This window comes from Chlorocebus sabaeus, chromosome 16 (assembly GCF_047675955.1).
Source record: "Chlorocebus sabaeus isolate Y175 chromosome 16, mChlSab1.0.hap1, whole genome shotgun sequence".
Lineage (NCBI taxonomy): Eukaryota > Metazoa > Chordata > Mammalia > Primates > Cercopithecidae > Chlorocebus > Chlorocebus sabaeus.
In genome coordinates, this window is record NC_132919.1 from 34,169,578 (window position 1) to 34,187,801 (window position 18,224).

The following is an 18,224-nucleotide window of genomic DNA, read 5'->3' on the forward strand; positions in this document are numbered from 1 at the left end:
TTTTTTTTTTTTTCTTTTTTTGAGATGGAGTCTTGCTCTGTTGCCCAGGCTGGAGTGCAGTGGCGGCAATCTCAGCTCACTGCAAGCTCCACCTCCTGGGTTCATGCCATTCTCCTGCCTCAGCCTCCCGAGTAGTTGGGACTACAGGCGCCCACCATCACGCCTGGCTAATTTTTCGTATTTTTAGTAGAGACAGGGTTTCACTGTGTTAGCCAGAATGGTCTCGATCTCCTGACCTCATGATCCACTCACCTCGGCCTCCCAAAGTGCTGGGATTACAGGTGTGAGCCACCGCGCCCGACCTTTTTTCTTTTCTTTTTTTTTTTTTTTGAGACGGAGTCTCTCTCTGTCGCCCAGGCTGGAGTGCAGTGGCGAGATCTCGGCTCACTGCAAGCTCTGCCTTCCAGGTTCATGCCATTCTCCTGCCTCAGCCTCCCGAGTAGCTGGGACTATAGGCGCCTGCCACCACACCTGGCTAATTGTTTGTATTTTTAGTAGAGACGGGGTTTCACCGCATCCTGACACTTTTTTTTTAATTTTTAAATTTATTTTTATTTTTATTTTTTAATTATACTTTAAGTTCTAGGGTACATGTGCACAATGTGCAGGTTTATTACAGATGTATGCATGTGCCTGACACTTTCAAGAGTGACATCACATTTGCAACTTACTCTCAAGTGGTTCAGAAAAAAATGTATATACTGACCACACTCTTTCCCCACACACAGATAAAGCAAATGTGGTAAAATGTCAATATTTGACTCTAGATGAAGGGTATGTGGTATATACTTGCAAATTTCCATACGTTTGGAATTTTGCAAATTAAGGGTGGGAAAAAAAAGCATGGATTTTGGCATTAGACCTGATGGGTTTAAACTTAATTGTAAAGTTTTATCAACTGCTTTATTTTTCTTTTTCTTCTTCTTTTTTTTTTTTTTTTTTTTTTTTTGAGACAGAGTCTGGCTCTGTTGCCTAGGCTGGAGTGCAGTGGTCGGATCTCAGCTCACTGTAAGCTCCGCCTCCCAGGTTCACGACATTCTCCTGCCTCAGTCTCCTGAGTAGCTGGGACTACAGGCGCCTGCCACTATGCCCAGCTAATTTTTTTGTATTTTTAGTAGAGACAGGGTTTCACCATGTTGGCCAAGATGGTCTCGATCCCCTGACCTTTTGATACGCCCGCCTCGGCCTCCCGAAGTGCTGGGATTACAGGCGTGAGCCACTGAGCCTGGCCCACCTGCTTTATTTTTCTTTGAGCTGTGGGGCTTTGGGCAAATCATTTCCCTCTCTTGCTAAGGGTTTTCCTGACTATAAACAGGGCTAATAACTGTACCTAAACCTATAGGGTTTTAAGGATGAAAAAGAATGATGAATGTAAGGGGCTGAGCCAATCCCTGTCACATAGTGAGTGCTCAGTTAATGTTAACTATTATTATGACCACATATATTGTCAATACATGTTTACATAAAGGGACAAGCTTGGGAAAGTTGGAATACCCCACCTTATAGGAGCTGGTGTACTAGTGGAAAAACCACAAAATACCTCATTGTCCTTATTTCAAAGACCTGAGGCATTTGGAATTGCCATTGAATCCCATTCCAGGGGCAAGGGTGGTGTTAAAGAAATCCACTGGGGATAAGGTGGAGGGTAGGCCAGGGAGGAAGGGCCAACCAAGGTCTGAGGAAACAGGGTGACGCTGTGGCAGGCAGTAAGATAAACTCAGGGACTCAGGGGTGGGGATGTAGTGACTATTGTCTCCCCTCCCCCTCCAGAGTGGACAAGTCACTGATTAGTTTAATTGCTCTGCCTACCCATGCCCCCTTCTCAGAAAGCTTTTGTTTTCAGCCCTGTCATCCAAATCTAGGATGGATATCGGGTGTTTGCAAGCCCTGGAGCCCTCTGTGCTCAATGCTCATGGGGAAGGAGAGTTCCCCAGGAGGAAATCAAACCAAGAGTGAGCTTTATAGTTGCATTGAGAACTTTAATGGAAAGCCGATTTTTCATGTTTGCCGATAAGCTCCTGTGAGGGGTTAAGATGGAAGCTTAGGAGCTCAGTATTCCTCCCCTCCTTGCCTCTAGAGGCACGCTGACTTCCTTCCTGGTCACAGAGCCCTGGCAAAGCCAAGGGGCTTCAGAGCTCAGAAGCTAGAGACTTCCTTTTGACAAAGCAGAGCCTCAGAAGCTCTTCTAGGCTTTAGATGGGGAGGCTTCTTTTTTTGTTGTTGTTGTGACGGAGTCTCACTCTATCACCCAGGCTGGAGTGAAGTGGCACAATCTCAGCTCACTGCAGCCTCCACCTCCTGGGTTCAAACGATTTTCCTGCCTTAGCCTCCCGAGTAGCTGGGATTACAGGCATGCACCACCATGCCAGGCTAATTTTTGTATTTTCAGTAGAGATGGGGTTTCATCATGTTGGCCAGGCTGGTCTCAAACTCCTGACCTCAAGTGATCCACCCACCTTGGTCTTCCAAAGTGTTGGGATTACAGGCGTGCGCCACCACATCCAGCCTGGGGAAGGTTTTTATAACTGCTGCTGTGTGGTAGAATCTGGGCCCTTCAAGGAGCGGGTAGGGTAGGATAGTGAGGGGAAGCCTCCCAAGCTAGGACAAGAGCAAGCAGAAACAGGCGAATTTGTGTAAGTTCAGGTTCAAGGGCTCTCCATCCTAGCTCATCTCCAAAGAGTTGATATACTCCCGAACCCATTTCTTCTCTGGGTTGGCACACACTTGGCGATTCTTTCGGGTGACAAAGCTGTGGGAGAGGAGAAGAGGGAGGATGAGACCTTCCCAGTACTGGGACAGCCAGTTTGGGGGATGAAGTGGATTAAGGTATAAAGGGAAATGATAATGGTATTGGGGTAGGGCATATTTGGAGCTCCATAAGATTTTATTTGTGGCTTTTAAGGAGAGGACATTTCCTCTTCTGTTGGATCAAAGGGCTGCAAGCCAGAAACAAATTTGTGTGCATTTTAACCACCTTCACACAAATATATGTAGCCTGAAAAGCTAAGAGGATATGGAGCCTTGAAACCCAGGGCTGAGCCTGCCAATCACTAGCCTTTTCTCAGCACTTCCTCTGTTCCAGGCCCTGTGCTGGGTGCTTAAGATGCAAAGAGAATAAGGTGTCCCTCAAAACTGAGTCATGGCTGAATAAATGGGAGACGAGAAGTTCTTTTTTTTTTTTTTTTTTTTTTGAGATGGAGTCTTGCTCTCTTGCCCAGGCTGGAGTGCAGTGGCACAATCTCGGCTCACTGCAACCTTCGCCTCCCGGGTTCAAGCAATTCTTCTGCCTCAGCCTCCCAAGTAACTGGGACTACTGGCGCCCACCACCATGCCCAGCTAATTTTTGTATTTTTAGTAGAGATGGGGTTTTACCATGTTGACCAGGATGGTCTCAAACTCCTAACCTCAGGTGATCCACCCACCTTGGCCTCCCAAAGTTTTGGGATTACAGGTGTGAGCCACCGTGCTCGGCCTTTTTTTTTTTTTTTGAGACAGAGTCTCTGTCATCCAGGCTGGAGTGCAGTGGCGCAATCTCGGCTCACTGCAATCTCCACCTCCCGGGTTCATGCCATTCTCCTGCCTCAGCCTCCTGAGTAGTTGGGACTACAGGCGCCCGCCACTACGCCTGGGCTAATTTTTTATATTTTTAGTAGAGACAGTGTTTCACCATGTTAGCCAGGATGGTCTTGATCTCCTGACCTCATGATCCACCTGCCTCGGCCTCCCAAAATGCTGGGATTACAGGCATGAGCCACCGCGCCTGGCCAAGAAGTTCTTGAAAGAGCATCTGATTTGGCTTTAGACAATGCAGTGCCTGGCACACTCAACAAATGAATACATCTGTGCATGGGTGGGTGAATGAAAGAAGGGCATGACCTTGAGTCTTCATTTCACCATTTATTAGTTTGATCATTTTGGGCAAATCACTTAAAGCCTCTGAGTCTATTTGCTTAGCTCTGAAATGTAGATAGAAATAATTCTTTGCACAATTACTGTGAAGCTCAAAGGATAATATGCATGAGTAAGTTTGGAAAAATACCATTCATGTGTTGTTACTAGAATGCTCTGAAACTTCTGCTTTAGGGTGGATGAGAGCAACATGAGACTAAAAGTCCCGGTACTAAACATTGTGGCTCAGGGGAGTTGAGGGCCATGAGATAATGGCAATGTCAAAGCACTTCCACCAAGTAACCAGCCAGAATGTGGAGGCCTATGAGAATCAGAGGCCTTATCTCCATGGGCATTGATGATAAAGCTGGAAAAGTTGGGGGTCATGAGGGTCAGTCCAGCTGCCTGCCTCACCTGTCTGCTGGGAGACTGATTTTACCTGTGGGAGACCTTGGGCCTTGCTAGCAGTGCTGCCAATTAACACGTTACTTTAGGGTCAGTCCTGCCTAGTTACCCTTTCCCATTTTGGCTTTTCCTTTAGGATTTTTTCCTGCATATTATTATTATTATTAGAAATTTGAGGCCGGGCGCGGTGGCTCAAGCCTGTAATCCCAGCACTTTGGGAGGCCGAGATGGGCGGATCACGAGGTCAGGAGATCGAGACCATCCTGGTTAACATGGTGAAACCCCGTCTCTACTAAAAAAATACAAAAAACTAGCCGGGCGAGGTGGCGGGCGCCTATAGTCCCAGCTACTCGGGAGGCTGAGGCAGGAGAATGGCGTGAACCCGGGAGGCGGAGCTTGCAGTGAGCTGAGATCCGGCCACTGCACTCCAGCCTGGGTGACAGAGCGAGACTCCGTCTCAAAAAAAAAAAAAAGAAATTTGAACATTGATTTTACTTAAGTTCAAATACTGGATATGTTATTTTAGAGGTTCTCATAGGAAGAAATTCAACTATTTACTGTGCAGCCATCCAGAAGTTTGTTTGTTTGTTTGTTTATATTTTTGAGACAGGGTCTCACTGTCACCCAGGCTGGAGTATAGTGACATAAACACAACTCACTGCAACCTCAACCTCCTGGGCTCAAGTGATTCTCCCACCTTAGCCTCCTGAGTAGCTGGGACCACAGGTGTATACCATCACATTTGGTTAATTTTTAAAAAATTATTTTTGTAGAGACAAGGTCTCACCATGTTGCCCAGGATGGTCTCAAATTCCTGGGCTCAAGCCATCCTCCTACCTCAATCTCCCAAAACGTTGGTATTACAGGGGTAAGCCACCATGCCTGGCCAGAAGTTTATTTTATTTTTTATTTTTGAGATGGAGTTTTGCTTTTATTGCCCAGGCTGGAGTGCAGTGGCACAATCTCAGCTCGCTGCAACCTTCGCCTCCCGGGTTCAAGCGATTCTCCTGTCTCAGCCTCCTGAGTAGCTGGGATTACAGGTGCGCACCACCATGCCCAGCTGATGTTTTTGTATTTTTAGTAGAGACAGGGTTTCATCCTGTTGACCAGGCTGGTCTTGAACTCCTGACTTCAGGTGACGACCCACGTCAGCCTCCCAAAGTACAGGGATCACAGGCGTGAGCCACTGTGCCCAGCTAGAAGTTTATTTTTTAACTCTTATTGACCCACACAGTATGCCACATGATTACATGGCATAACAAAGGAATTGTATGTCTCAAACAACACAGAAATTCCACCTTTGCTTTTGTGATTACTACCACATTTAAAAGAATAGAAATGTATTCCCTAGATGGAAATATTATTCCCAAATATGTTCTGATGTGCTAGGTACCCACCTTATTTAAATATTTCATCATTCATTTTTTGGTTTAATATTTTCATTCTTTCTATATGCATGTATCGGTGTATCTGTCAAAGTCACTAAGCTCTTGTGGTTCTCCTGATTCTGTGCCTAAGAGCATGAATTTTTTTTTTAAATCGTGGTAAAATATTCATAACATAAAATTTACCATCTTAACCATTTTTGGATGTGTCCTGCACATTCTTGAGCCTGAATGTTTTCAGATAAAGTGAAGCCTTAGATTGTCTGGTGAGAATGGGGATATCTTGGTTTCTGTTTGGGTTTCCCTTTTCCCAGTCTCATTCAGAGCCACCTGACCATCTCTTTTTCTCCCACCCCGGTGTGCAGAGATAAGAAAGGGAGCGGAAGCAGTATTCTGGCCTCTCATACTTCCTAGAGTTTGTGTTCTTTTTTAGGGTGGTGTAAGAGTTTCACACCCAGACCGTGCCCTTGTTCAGCTAGGAGTCATACAGGAAATCCTGCCAGACTTGCTATCACTCTCTCTTTGGCATCCTTGACCTGTGACTAGGAAATCAAAAAGCCAGGAAATCAATACCTGAGGTAAGGGTAGCTCAGGCCTCCATTTCCTGCCCCCAACCTCCCCGCAGATTGTGATACTGAAGAACAGCCCCTCCTTGCCAAGTCTTCCCTCCTTACCTCCATTTTTAGCACCCTCTGCTTGCCTGACTTCCTCCTTCTGCCTGCCCCTTAAGAGCGGATGTTCTCAAAGCTGCTGCCCTTTTCTCTTCTTTGTGTTTTTTCCTAAGTCTCTGGCCCTGGGCCTGGCACACAGTTGATGCTTAATGGATGTTTATTGAATGAGTAAGTGAATGAATGAATTGCATTCATTCCTTAAGTTTCACCTGTTACTTTTGTGCATGCAATAATGCATTTAGATGATGATGATAATAATAAGCTAATATTTATGCACCTACTGTGTGCCAGAGCATATTGTAAGCATTTTCATCTTACTGTGACCCAGTGGGGGAAGTACTTCTATTACCCTATTTTGTAGAGGAGGAAATTGGGGTCCCAAGAGGTTAATTGAAAGGCCTACACTCAGCAAGTGTCATAGCTGGAGTTCTAACAAAGCAAACCAGCTCTAGAGCCAGTACTCACCAAGGCAGGCTGCATTGCCTTTTTAAAGTTGGGATACCCCTTTTTCCTACAAAAGAATGTCATGTTTTCAGCCCTAACACCATTTCCTCAGCTACCAACCCTTAATTTCACCGTCACCACTGGATGTATCCACAGGGTTATCTTGCTGGCACCTTAGCTCTTTCCTCTTTAAACAGCTCTTCCACAAGGCTTAAGATGGTTCTACATTTCTCCAGCCAGAGGTGGAAACCTCAGTGTCATCCTCAACCCCCATGTTTCTCCCTTGCTCTTGACCTCAAATCACCTGCTAGGGCTTGCAAATTCCACCTTTGAAGGTTTCAAAGGTGTCTGTCTTTGAAACTTCCTGTTTCTCCTTTCCTTCAGGCACTGTTCAGGTTCCAATGCTACTCACATGGAAAACAACAGTAGCCGCTAAACTGGACTCCTGTTTTCTCAACTTTCCCTGTTCTAGCTCATTTTACACTAGACAGCTCTAGCACTTTTGCTGCATTTTCCTGACACTCTGTGCTTTCCTACATGGAGACTCTACATTAACCAAAGTAGAATCCTGGGGGACAGTCCCTCTTCCTGATATATCCCATTCCCTAGGCTTTTCTCTGCCGGGCCAAATCTCTCCTCAGACAGCACCATTTGCAGCAAGCCTGTAAATCCCTGAAGCGGAATATGTTTCCTCTCTCTTTCCCTTGTCATGTTTTTTTGCTGGGTGCTCTAGTCATTGCTGTGTCTGTCTTGCCCCTCTTATTAGACTATGAGCCCCATAAGGTTGGGCTGGGACAGTGGCTTTAGTAATCTGTGTCTGCCCATAGTATGTGCTCAGGGAAGGATTTTCTTCTTTTGAAAAATATTTGTTTTCAGAAATAAAATTAGTAGTTGTTAAATATTACCACTATACTTCAAAAGATTCATCAGACCCAAAGTCTGTCTTTGAATACCTCTAACTTTGACAGTGTCATAAAAATTTTTGCATTAAAAAACTTCACCCTGGCCAGGCGCGGTGGTTCACGCCTGTAATCCCAGCACTTTGGGAGGCCGGGCTGGACAGATCACTTGAGCTCAGAAGTTCAAGACCAGCCTGGCCAACATGGTGAAACTCCGTCTCCACAAAAATTACAAAAGTTAGTTGGGCGTGATGGTGCATGCCTGTAATCTCAGCTACTTGGGAGGCTGAGGCAGGAGAATTGCTTGAACCCAGGAGGCAGAGGATGCAGTGAGCTGAGATCACACCATTGCACAACAGTGAGCTGAGATCACACCCTGGGCAACAGAGTGAGTGAGACTCTGTCTCAAAACAAAAACAAAAACAAAAACTTCACTGTTATATAGGAAACTTCAGGATTGTACCATTTTCATTTTTGAAGTCTCTACCATAAATTTCTTAAGCAATTGTCACTAATGACTTTGCTATAGCAGAAAGAGGAGGCTCTAGAGATGGGCTTCATCCCTCATTTACTGTGCAGCCTTGGCTAAGTCAATAAACCTCTCTGAATCTTAGTTTTAATACCTGAAACATGGAGAGAATTATGCATACTTGTCAGAGCTAAGTGTAATTTAAAGATCATGCACATAAGACATTTGACACATAGTAGGCATTTCCTATATAGTAGGGTTTATTATATTTTTCCAAATATACTAGCTTGCATATTTAAAGGTGAATCTTATTTCCTTATTTCTTCTTTGATGGATGGCTTTTTTTTTTTTATTTGACTGCAATTATAGATCCCTGACCTCTGACCTCTCCTCCCTAGTTCCTCTGAGGTTTAGGTGGATTTGATTTGGTGTGAAATATGGGGGACTGTAGGATTCTTCACTGAAGGGGATGACTGACTTGATCTTCCCCACACAGTAGCATTCCAGACCATGTTGAAGTAAAGGCCACACTAGTAAAGATTGGAGTCCTAGGCTGGGCGTGGTGGCTCACACCTGTAATCCCAGAACTTTGGGAGGCCAAGGTGAGTGGATCACGAGGGCAGGAAATCGAGACCATCCTGGCTAACGTGGTGAAACCCTGTCTCTACTAAAAAATACAAAAAATTAGCCAGGCATGGTGGCAGGCACCTGTAGTCCCAGCTACTTGGGAGGCTGAGGCAGGAGAATGGTGTGAACCCAGGAGGTGGAGCTTGCAGTGAGCCAAGATCGTGTCACTGCACTCCAGCCTGGGCGACAGAGTGAGACTCCGTCTCAAAAAAAAAAAAAAAAAAAAGATTGGAGTCCTAGGAACATAGTCCATCAGAGTGGGCAGGATTCTCTAAGGACAGCTTGTCTAGTCTTTTTTCATGATAGCAGGGGACTCTGAGGCTAGAAGTGGAGGAGCTGTGGCTGCTCGTAGCTGGAGGATGGGTGGGAGTGGGTAGGGCATCCTCTCAGAGGACTCCTGGGGGATCAGGCTCTGGGAGGGCTCCATGGGGCTGAGACTCACACAACTGCTGGGTTGGAGCACTTGCCACTGGTGTAGAAATACTCCTTGATGTGGGCACGGGGCAGTGGGCGGGCAATGTAGGCAAAGCAGCAGGGTGTGGTGTCTGAGGCATCTGGAAGAGGAAAGGAAGGAGGGAGACCCTTTTATTCATTGCTACTGCACACTGGACATTGTGCTGGACACTTTGTATGATTTATTTAGAAAGAACTGTTATCTTCCTTGACAGAAACTGAGGCTCAGAGAGGTAAAGTCACTTGGCCATAGATAAATGGTAACAGAGTGGGGATTCCAACCCCTCATCTAATCTTTGAGCCAAGCTTGTATCCATTCCTCTACACCATAACCCTCTGCCCTTGGCTCTCAGGGCCTCCTCCTGGCTTGTCCTGGGTCCTCTGGCCTCATTCTTGCCCTTCCAGAATCCTCAATGGATTCAGAACTTGGTTTCTTTGAGACCTAGGGCAGGTTGTGGGGAGGCTTCCAAAGCTCAGGCTCCATAACTCAGCCAGGATCCTAAGAGCAGCCTGGAGATGCATATTGTATCTTGAGAGCTCCTGTTGAGCTTCAGTGAGAAGGGCTCTCAACAGAGAACTTCTTGTTGGTCAGTTAATTCAAGATCACGCTGGGAAGCATCAGTTGCCACTTCCCAGCAGAGGAGTAGTTTTTATCTTCCCAGCGAGATGGAACCAGGTTTGAATATCAGTCTCCCCTTTTCCTAGCTCTGTGCCTGCCCATGGACAAGTTACTTAACCTCTCTGTTTTCCCATCTGTAAGTCAAGGACAGCTACTCAAAGAAGAGTTGTAGGTATTAAATAAGATGTACAAAAATCGGCCAGGCGTGGTGGCTCACGCCTATAATCCCAGCACTTTGGGAGGCTGAGGAGGGTGGATCACGAGGTCAGGAGATCAAGACCATCCTGGCTAACACGGTGAAGCCCCGTGTCCACTAAAACATACAAAACATTAGCCAGGCATGGTGGTGGGCACCTGTAGTCCCAGCTACTCCGGAGGCTGAGGCAGGAGAACGGCGTGAACCCGGGAGGTGGAGCTTGCAGTGAGCCGAGATCGTGCCACTGCACTCCAGCCTGGGCGACAGAGCAAAGACTCCATCTCAAAAAAAAAAAAAAAAAAAAAAAAAAGAAAAAGAAAAAAGATGTACAAAAATCAGCACAATGCCTGATCCACAGTAGCCATTTAATTAGCTTTTATTATCCTCTCTTTGTTTTTATTTGTTTTTTAAATGTATTCACTCTAATAAAGCCACATACCCTCTCATAAGCCAATTTTTTACATTTATGAAATGAGAGAGAATATGGCTATCTCAGGGTCTCAGGAAGTTTTAGTTTAGTTAAATTTCTTAGAAACCCTGCTGCTGACAGGCATGAGTCAGTAGCGTTTCAAAGTCAGTGTGAGCTACTCATGACTACTAATCTCCCCAACATGAGTCCACACTCAGTGAACTCCTGTAGGCCTTGGGGATGTAGACCTTGAAGACAGGAAAACTGATCAGGAGATCCCTGCCATGAAGCAGCATAGAGATACAACAGGACATCTGGGTAAGACAATCCACAAGAATGTAAATAATGGGGTTCGGACAATATTCATGCTACAGTTGAAAAGAGGGCAAGGTCTGGGACAGTCATTGGGATAGGGTGGGCATTCTAGGCAGAGGGTCCGACTCCACAGGCAGTGGTGGTCAAGACCAGGACTTACATGGGGAGGCAGATGCAGGAGCGCAGAGGGCTGTAGCAACAAGGATGACAGCGAGGGCAGCCACGGAGACCTTCATGGTACCTGTGGGAGAGGCTGTGGGAGGTCCACGTGCTGTCACAGGATCCTCTGCAGGAATCCTCTGCAGCTCAGGCTGGCTCTTTATAGGGCCAGTTAAGGGGTACCCCCTAAGGGGAGTTTCCAAAATAGCAACCAAGCATTGGCCGGTATCATAAGTGAAATTGCACATAACGGAAAAGAAAACTGAAATAGCCTCCGGAAATTCGAGTCTCTGTCTCCCCCTCACTGCCCTCTCATCTAGAGTGAGCTCATCAGTTTCCCCTTTGACCAAGCACCAGTGGTGGAAACCTTTCTCTGCTGACATCCTTAGTTTTACCTTCCAGGGAAGGGGTCCTCCTCAGAGAGCAGTAAGCTGCTTCCTTGGGGACAACAAGGACAGGCAGTTAGAACAGGATCATAAGTCACTAAGTCTTTATTACTCACTGAGTCACTGAGTCTTCAAAGTTCCTGCTTATTCATTACAGATCTTATCTCCTTTCCCTCATCCATGGAAGGATGTTATTTATAAGGTGCTTTATTGAGGAGGGTGCTCTGGATATACAGTCCCCAAAGGAGGTGAGCACACTCACACTGTACATTGAGGCAGTTGATCTGAGCTGGGCATTGGGGACCTTTTCACCAGATATGAGTTGGAATGAGTCCTCTTGTGGGAATTTCTTTCTTTCATCCTGGCCATAGGGTCTCTCCCATTTACTTGCTAAGTGACCTTTGGGAAAAGTGCTTAATGTCTTTGAGTTCTATTTCCTTGTTTATAAAGTAGAATAATTGATTAGAGGCTTGTTGAGAAGCAGAGAGAGAGAGAAAGATCTCTTACAGCATACTCTACCATTATTGGCTACCATTTACTGAGGGCTTATCTGTGCCAGCCACTATTCTACCGGCTTAGCGTGTGTCAACTCATTTACTATTATTATCCCCACTTTATGAATGAGGAAACTCAATATAATACTGGGATCCCATCTCACTGAAGGCCTTCTTGGGCACAAAAGTTACAGAATATGAAAGCTTCAAAGGACTTTAGGGATCCATTTTTTTCCATGTTCTTCAGTTGCACACGAGGAAATCAAGGCCCAGTGAGCAGGAGTGACTTGCTAAGAACACACAGCAAATGAATGACAGAGATCATTCATCAGAATGATCAGAACGCAGTTGCCCTCGCTCCCACTTCGGTGCTCCGTCCATTAAGTACTGCCCAACATTAAAGGGTTCGTGGTTAGGAGTATCCTCAAAACTGAACCCATGTGGAACTTCTGGATTAGAGCTGGGATCCTTATTCCATTCCAAAGAACTGGATATAGTAAGTCTTTATCAATTCCTATTTTAGTAGTTAACAATTAGCAACAATTTGATCTGGGCTAGGCTGAAATTGGCATCTGAATTATTATTATAATTATAATTATTATTATTTTTGAGATGGAGTCTTGCTCTGTCGCCCAGGCTGGAGTGCAGTGGTGCGATCTCGGCTCACTGCAAGCTCTGCCTCCTGGGTTCATGCCATTGTTCTGCCTCAGCCTCCTGAGTAGCTGGGTCTACAGGTACCCGCCACCACGCCTGGTTAATTTTTTTGTGTTTTTAGTAGAGACAGAGTTTCACCGTGTTAGCCAGGATAGTCTCTATCTCCTGCCCTCATGATCCACCCGCCTTGGCCTCCCAAAGTGCTGGGATTACAGCCGTGAGCCACCGCGCCTGGCCGGCATCTGAATTATTTAAAAGAAAAGTGTTTATTGAGAATGACAAAAGCAAAATAAACAAAATGTAACCCTCTACTGAGATCATTTTCTGTTTGCTACTCTCACACTTGTAACATGGTGGTTGAGGGTGACTAAGTCACCCAGAATGGGAAGACTTTGTCACATTTCTTCCTCACGATGACTTTGAGGCAGAGTGGTTATTATTCTCATTTGACCAAAAAGGAAACTAAGCCTCAGAACAGACAACATCTTCAAGCTCAGGCAGCTGATAAGTGGGATTTGAAGGCAGGTGTTTCTGATGACCATGCCCCAGCTCTGACCAGTGAATCACATCAGTAAGGCAGTTAACAGTTATCAAGGCCTTTCTAGGTTTCAGCTGCTATTCTAAGCCTTTTTTTTTTTTTTTTTTTTTTTTTTTTTTGAGACAGCGTCTCACTCTGTTGATCAGGCTGAAGTGCTGTGGTGCGGTCTCGGCTCACTGCACCCTCAGCCTCCCAAGTTCAAGCAATTCTCCTGCCTCCTGAGTAGCTGGGATTACAGGCATCGCCACCATGCCTGGCTGATTTTTGTATATTTAGTAGAGACAGGGTTTCACCCTGTTGGCCAGGCTGGTCTCAAACTCCTGACCTAAGGCGATCTGCCCACCTTGGCTTTCCAAAGTGCTGGGATTACAGACGCGAGCCACCGCGCCAGGCCTTGTTCCAAGCTGGTTACAACAATCCTCTCATGCCCTCCTTACAGCTCAATCAATTAACAATGGAAACATAATTTTGGAAAGTATGGCCATCTCATTTAAAGAAACAAATTGCAAGCACTTTAGAAACATTCATCCAGCCACATTAAAATGTTCTAGCAATTGTTTCCTTCACAAAGCCATGTTAGGTCTAAGGTAAGTTGCCAAACATGTGAGAGGTTCTGGAAAAGGCAGTGGGTTAAGAGCAGGGACTTGGCAGTTTCTCCTGTTCATTGGCCAGGTGGCCTCAGGTAAGTTATTAATAATCTCTCTGGTCTCAGTTTCCTTACCTATAAATCAGTGATAATAATAATAGTCCCTCACACAACTATCAAGACAATTAAGTCCCTATAAATGTTCTCATGCTTGCAAAGCTCTTAGTGCAACGTCTGACACATGTTGTTAAGTACTTAATAACACTGGCTATTATTATCATGCTATCATTAAGAGTAAGATGTCAGTGCCTTTAAGGATATTCTGTAATTTATGCTTTTCAGCAGTCTAAACTAAACCCCCAGTCAATATTACAAAAAATCTTTATTTATTTATTACAAAAATCTTTTTTTTTTTTTTTCGAGACAGAGTCTTGCTCTGTCGCCCAGGCTGGAGTGCAGTGGCACAATCTTGGCTCACTGCAAGCTCCGCCTCCCAGGTTCACACCATTCTCCTGCCTCAGCCTCCCAAGTAGCTGGGACTACAGGCGCCCACCACCACACCTGGCTAATTTTTTGTATTTTTAGTAGAGACAGGGTTTCACTGTGTTAGCCAGGATGGTCTCAATCTCCTGACCTCGTGATCCGCCTGCCTCGGCCTCCCAAAGTGCTGGGATTACAGGCGTGAACCACCGCGCCTGGCTTTTTTTTTTTTTTTTTTTTTTTTTTTTTTTAAAGATGGATTCTCTCACTTTCGCCCAGACTGGAGTGCAGTGGCGAGATCTTGGCTCACTGCAAGCTCCGCCTCCCCAGTTCACGCCATTCTCCTGCCTCAGCCTCCGGAGTAGCTGGGACTACAGGCACCTGCCACCATGCCTGGCTAATTTTTTTGTATTTTTAGTTGAGACGGGGTTTCACCGTGTCAGCCAGGATGGTCTCAATCTCCTTACCTGGTGGTCCGCCTGCCTTGGCCTCCCAAAGTGCTGGGATTACAGGCATGAGCCACCACACTTGGCCACAAAAAGTCTTTTTTAAAACAGATGGGTCGTTGAGGCTTAGAGAGGTTAAGTGACTAGCTTATAGTCACAGCCTACAGTAGTAGAGTTCAACATTGAACCCATGGACTTTCTACCACACTTCATTGTTTCTAGAGAAAATCATAAAACGATTGCCAAGGCTTAGTTTTCTCCTGTGAGCTCAATTTCTGTTTTCTTTCCTTGATTTCAGTTTCCCTCTTTAAGGAAGAAAAGAAAGTGTTTTCCTGGATACCAGATATGCTGAGTTGGGACACGAGCTAAGGACAGAGGTGAGGAAACCCGCAGACAACACCGACATGCTCCTCATCTTTGAATCCCAGCAAACCTTTCCACTGTGTGTGTGTATATGTATATCTGTGTGTAAGTGGTGGTGGGACAGGGGGTGGTGGGTAGGATGGTGGGATGTGGGGATTGCTGAGTGGGAATAGGCAGTGGGAATGTCAAGAGTACTTTTGTTGTTGTTGTTGTTGTTTGAGACAGCATCTCACTCTGTTCCCCAGGCTGGAATGCAGTTGCTGATCACCTGCAGGCTTGAACTCCAGGGTTCAAGAGATCCTCCTACTTCAGCCTCCTGAGCAGCTGGGACTACAGGTGTGCACCACCATGCTGGGCTAATTTGAGACGGAGTCTGGCTTTGTTGCCCAGGCTGGAGTGCAGTGGCACAATCTTGGCTCACTGCAAGCTCCGCCTCCTGGGTTCACGCCATTCTCCTGCCTCAGCCTCCCGAGTAGCTGGAACTACAGGCACCCACCACCACGCCTGGCTACTTTTTTGTATTTTTAGTAGAGATAGGGCTTTACTGTGTTAGCCTGGATGGTCTCAATCTCCTGCCCTCGTGATCTGTCTGCTTCAGCCCCCCAAAGTGCTGGGATTACAGGTGTGAGCCACCATACCTGGCCTTTTTTTTTTTTTTTTTTTTTTTTTTTTTTGAGACAGAGTATTGCTCTGTCACCCAGGCTGGAGTGCAGTGACATGATCTCGGCTCACTGCAAGCTCCGCCTCCCTGGTTCACACCATTCTCCTGTCTCAACTTCCCAAGTAGCTGGGACTACAGGCGCCCACCACAATGCGTGGCTAATTTTTTGTATTTGTGGTAGAGATCGGGTTTCACCATGTTAGCCAGGTTGGTCTCGATATCCTGACCTTGTGATCCGCCCGTCTCGACCTCTCAAAGTGCTGAGATTATAGGCATGAGCCACTGCACCATACTGGGCTAATTTTTAAATTTTGTTATAGATGGGATCTTGCCATGTTGCCCAGGCTGGTCTCGAAGTCCTGGCTTCAAGCAATCCTCCCACCTTGGCCTCCCAAAGTGCTGGGGTTGTAGGCATGAACCACCACACCCAGCCGTGGGAGTATTTTTCTTCCCTTTCATTGATTCTAATAGATTGTGAGGAGCACAGGAGGGAGGAGAATCTAATTTTTATTTCATTTCTACCATTCATTTTCTCCTATGCAAAATCAAGGTTTGGGCTTGATGGGCTATCTTCAATTTTTTCTCTGGTGCTAACGTACTGATTCCATGTATAAGCAAATTAGAGAGCCCACGTAAACAGTATGGTGCCTGGTACAGGGTGGGTGTTCAATGAATGGTAACTGTCATTATTATTCACCCAACACATTATATTCCTGAAAACCAGGAACTCCTTCCTGTCTGACCCACAGTAGTGGTGGAGAGGATCAAGGGCAATAATGATCATGGATGTGCTTAGGAGACGTAAGGTGAGGTATACCAGTACACCATCATGGAGCAGTCGCTGCTCTCCCTGTGCCTTCAGTCTGCGTGGTCTGTACCCCTCAGTCATTCCTTACCCACTCTACAGATTTTACTGAGAATTGCTATGAACTGGGCACCGTTCTAGGCACTGCAGGCACCATGGCTAGTAAGACAGGCAAAGACCTGCCATCTGGAGCTTGTTTGGGTGTAGGGTAGGGGGACGGGGAGAAGGGAGATAAACAAAAAACAAGCAAATTTACACTCTTTTATTGTGAATCATCTTTTCACTGGTCTTGTCTTAACTCCATGAAAACAGTGACAGTGTCCTGTGTGTTTTCTATTTATTTGTATTCTCCACCTGCTTTCCAATAAATGTCTTAGACATGCTGTTAAATCAATGCTGATTAAGTCATACTAACTTCTTGTAGCATCTTGATTAAATGGGCTCTCTAGAGTCAGACTTCTAGGTTCAAAATCCAGCTTTATGACTTATTATTTATTTATGTATTTTTAATAACTGTATTTTTAATAAACATATTTACAACATGACGTTTTGATATACATATACATAGTGAAATGATTATTGCAGTTAAACAAATTAATGTATCTGTCTCTTCATACAGTTACCGCTATTTTTGTGTGTGTGGTGAGAGCACCTGAAATCTCTTCTCTTAGAAAATTTCCAGTATTCGGCCGGGTGCGGTGGCTCATGCCTGTAATTCCAGCACTTTGGGAAGCTGAGGTGGGTGGATTACCTGAGGTCAGGAGTTTGAGACCAGCCTGGTCAATATGGTGAAACCCGGTCTCTACAAAAAATACTAAAATTATCCAGCCATGGTGGCACACGCCTGTAATCCCAGCTACTCAGGAGACTGAGGCAGGAGAATTGCTTGAGCCAGGGATTGCAGGATAAAACCAACTCAACGCAGGTTGCAGTGAGCCGAGATTGTGCCACTGCACTCCAGCCTGGCTGACAGGGAAAGATTCTGTCTCCAAAAAAAAAAAAAAGAAAAGAAAATTTCCAGTATTCAATATTATTAACTATACAGTAGTCCTCCCTTATCTATATTTTGGTTATTCTGGTTTTGCTTACTGTGGTTTCAGTTACTCTTGGTCAACCATGGTCAGAAAATATTAAATGGAAAATTCCAGATATAAACATTTACATAACTTTTATTACAGTATATTGTTATAATTGTTCTATTTTGTTATTATTGTTGTTAATCTCTTACTGTGCCTAATTTATAAAGTTTATCATAGGTAGTATAGGAAAAAACACATAATGTAATAGTATATAACAGGTACTATCCATGGTTTCAGGCATCCACTGGGGGTCTTGGAACATCCACCACAGATAAAGGGGCACTGCTGCAGTCCTCATACTGCACATTCGATTCTGCATAACCACAGCTTTGTGCCCTTTGAGCAGAATCTCCCAATTCCTCTTACAGCCCCACCACTGGTAGCCAAAGTTCTACTCTTTGCTTCCATGTATTTGACTTTTTTTGATTCCACATGTAAGTGAGATCATGTAGTATTTTCCTTTCTGTGTCTGCCTTGCTATTATTAATGATGACTTTGAACAAGTTGCTTACTTTCTCTGGGCCTAAATTTCTTCATCTGTAAAGTAAGATATTGAGCCTAACCTGTTTGGGGCAATGGAGCCATTTAAGAATCTGATGAGGGCTGGGCACGGTGGCTTATGCCTGTAATCTCAGCACTTCAGGAAGGGGAGGCGGGTGGATTGCTTGAGCTCAGGAGTTCAAGACCAGCCTGGGCAACATGGCGAACCCCATCTCTACTAAAAATACAAAAATTAGCTGGGCATGGTGGCACGCCTGTAGTCCCAGCTACTCCGTGGGGAGGCAGGAGGATC

The 18,224-nt window shown here is 45.4% G+C and overlaps 1 protein-coding gene and 1 long non-coding RNA gene across 3 annotated transcripts; one reads left to right on the forward strand and one right to left on the reverse strand.

Moving 5' to 3' along the window:
• Positions 1-1,958: 1,958 nt before the first annotated feature.
• On the reverse strand, positions 1,959-11,215 carry CCL5 (C-C motif chemokine ligand 5). Its single transcript, XM_008011081.3, has 3 exons — positions 10,941-11,215; positions 9,231-9,342; positions 1,959-2,749 (listed from the first exon to the last, which is right to left on the reverse strand). The coding sequence occupies exons 1-3, from the start codon at positions 11,185-11,187 to the stop codon at positions 2,662-2,664; spliced, it is 447 nt and encodes a 148-aa protein (XP_008009272.3). The 5' UTR covers positions 11,188-11,215; the 3' UTR covers positions 1,959-2,661.
• LOC140708638 (uncharacterized) lies at positions 9,314-16,894 on the forward strand. 2 transcript variants are annotated; one of them, XR_012088785.1, is made up of 3 exons: positions 9,314-10,783; positions 14,822-14,900; positions 15,132-16,894. It is a non-coding gene; the product is annotated as an uncharacterized lncRNA (long non-coding RNA). The 2 variants fall into 2 exon arrangements; XR_012088784.1 differs by lacking the exon at positions 9,314-10,783 and having other exon boundaries at positions 13,178-14,900.
• The last annotated feature ends 1,330 nt before the right edge of the window (positions 16,895-18,224 follow it).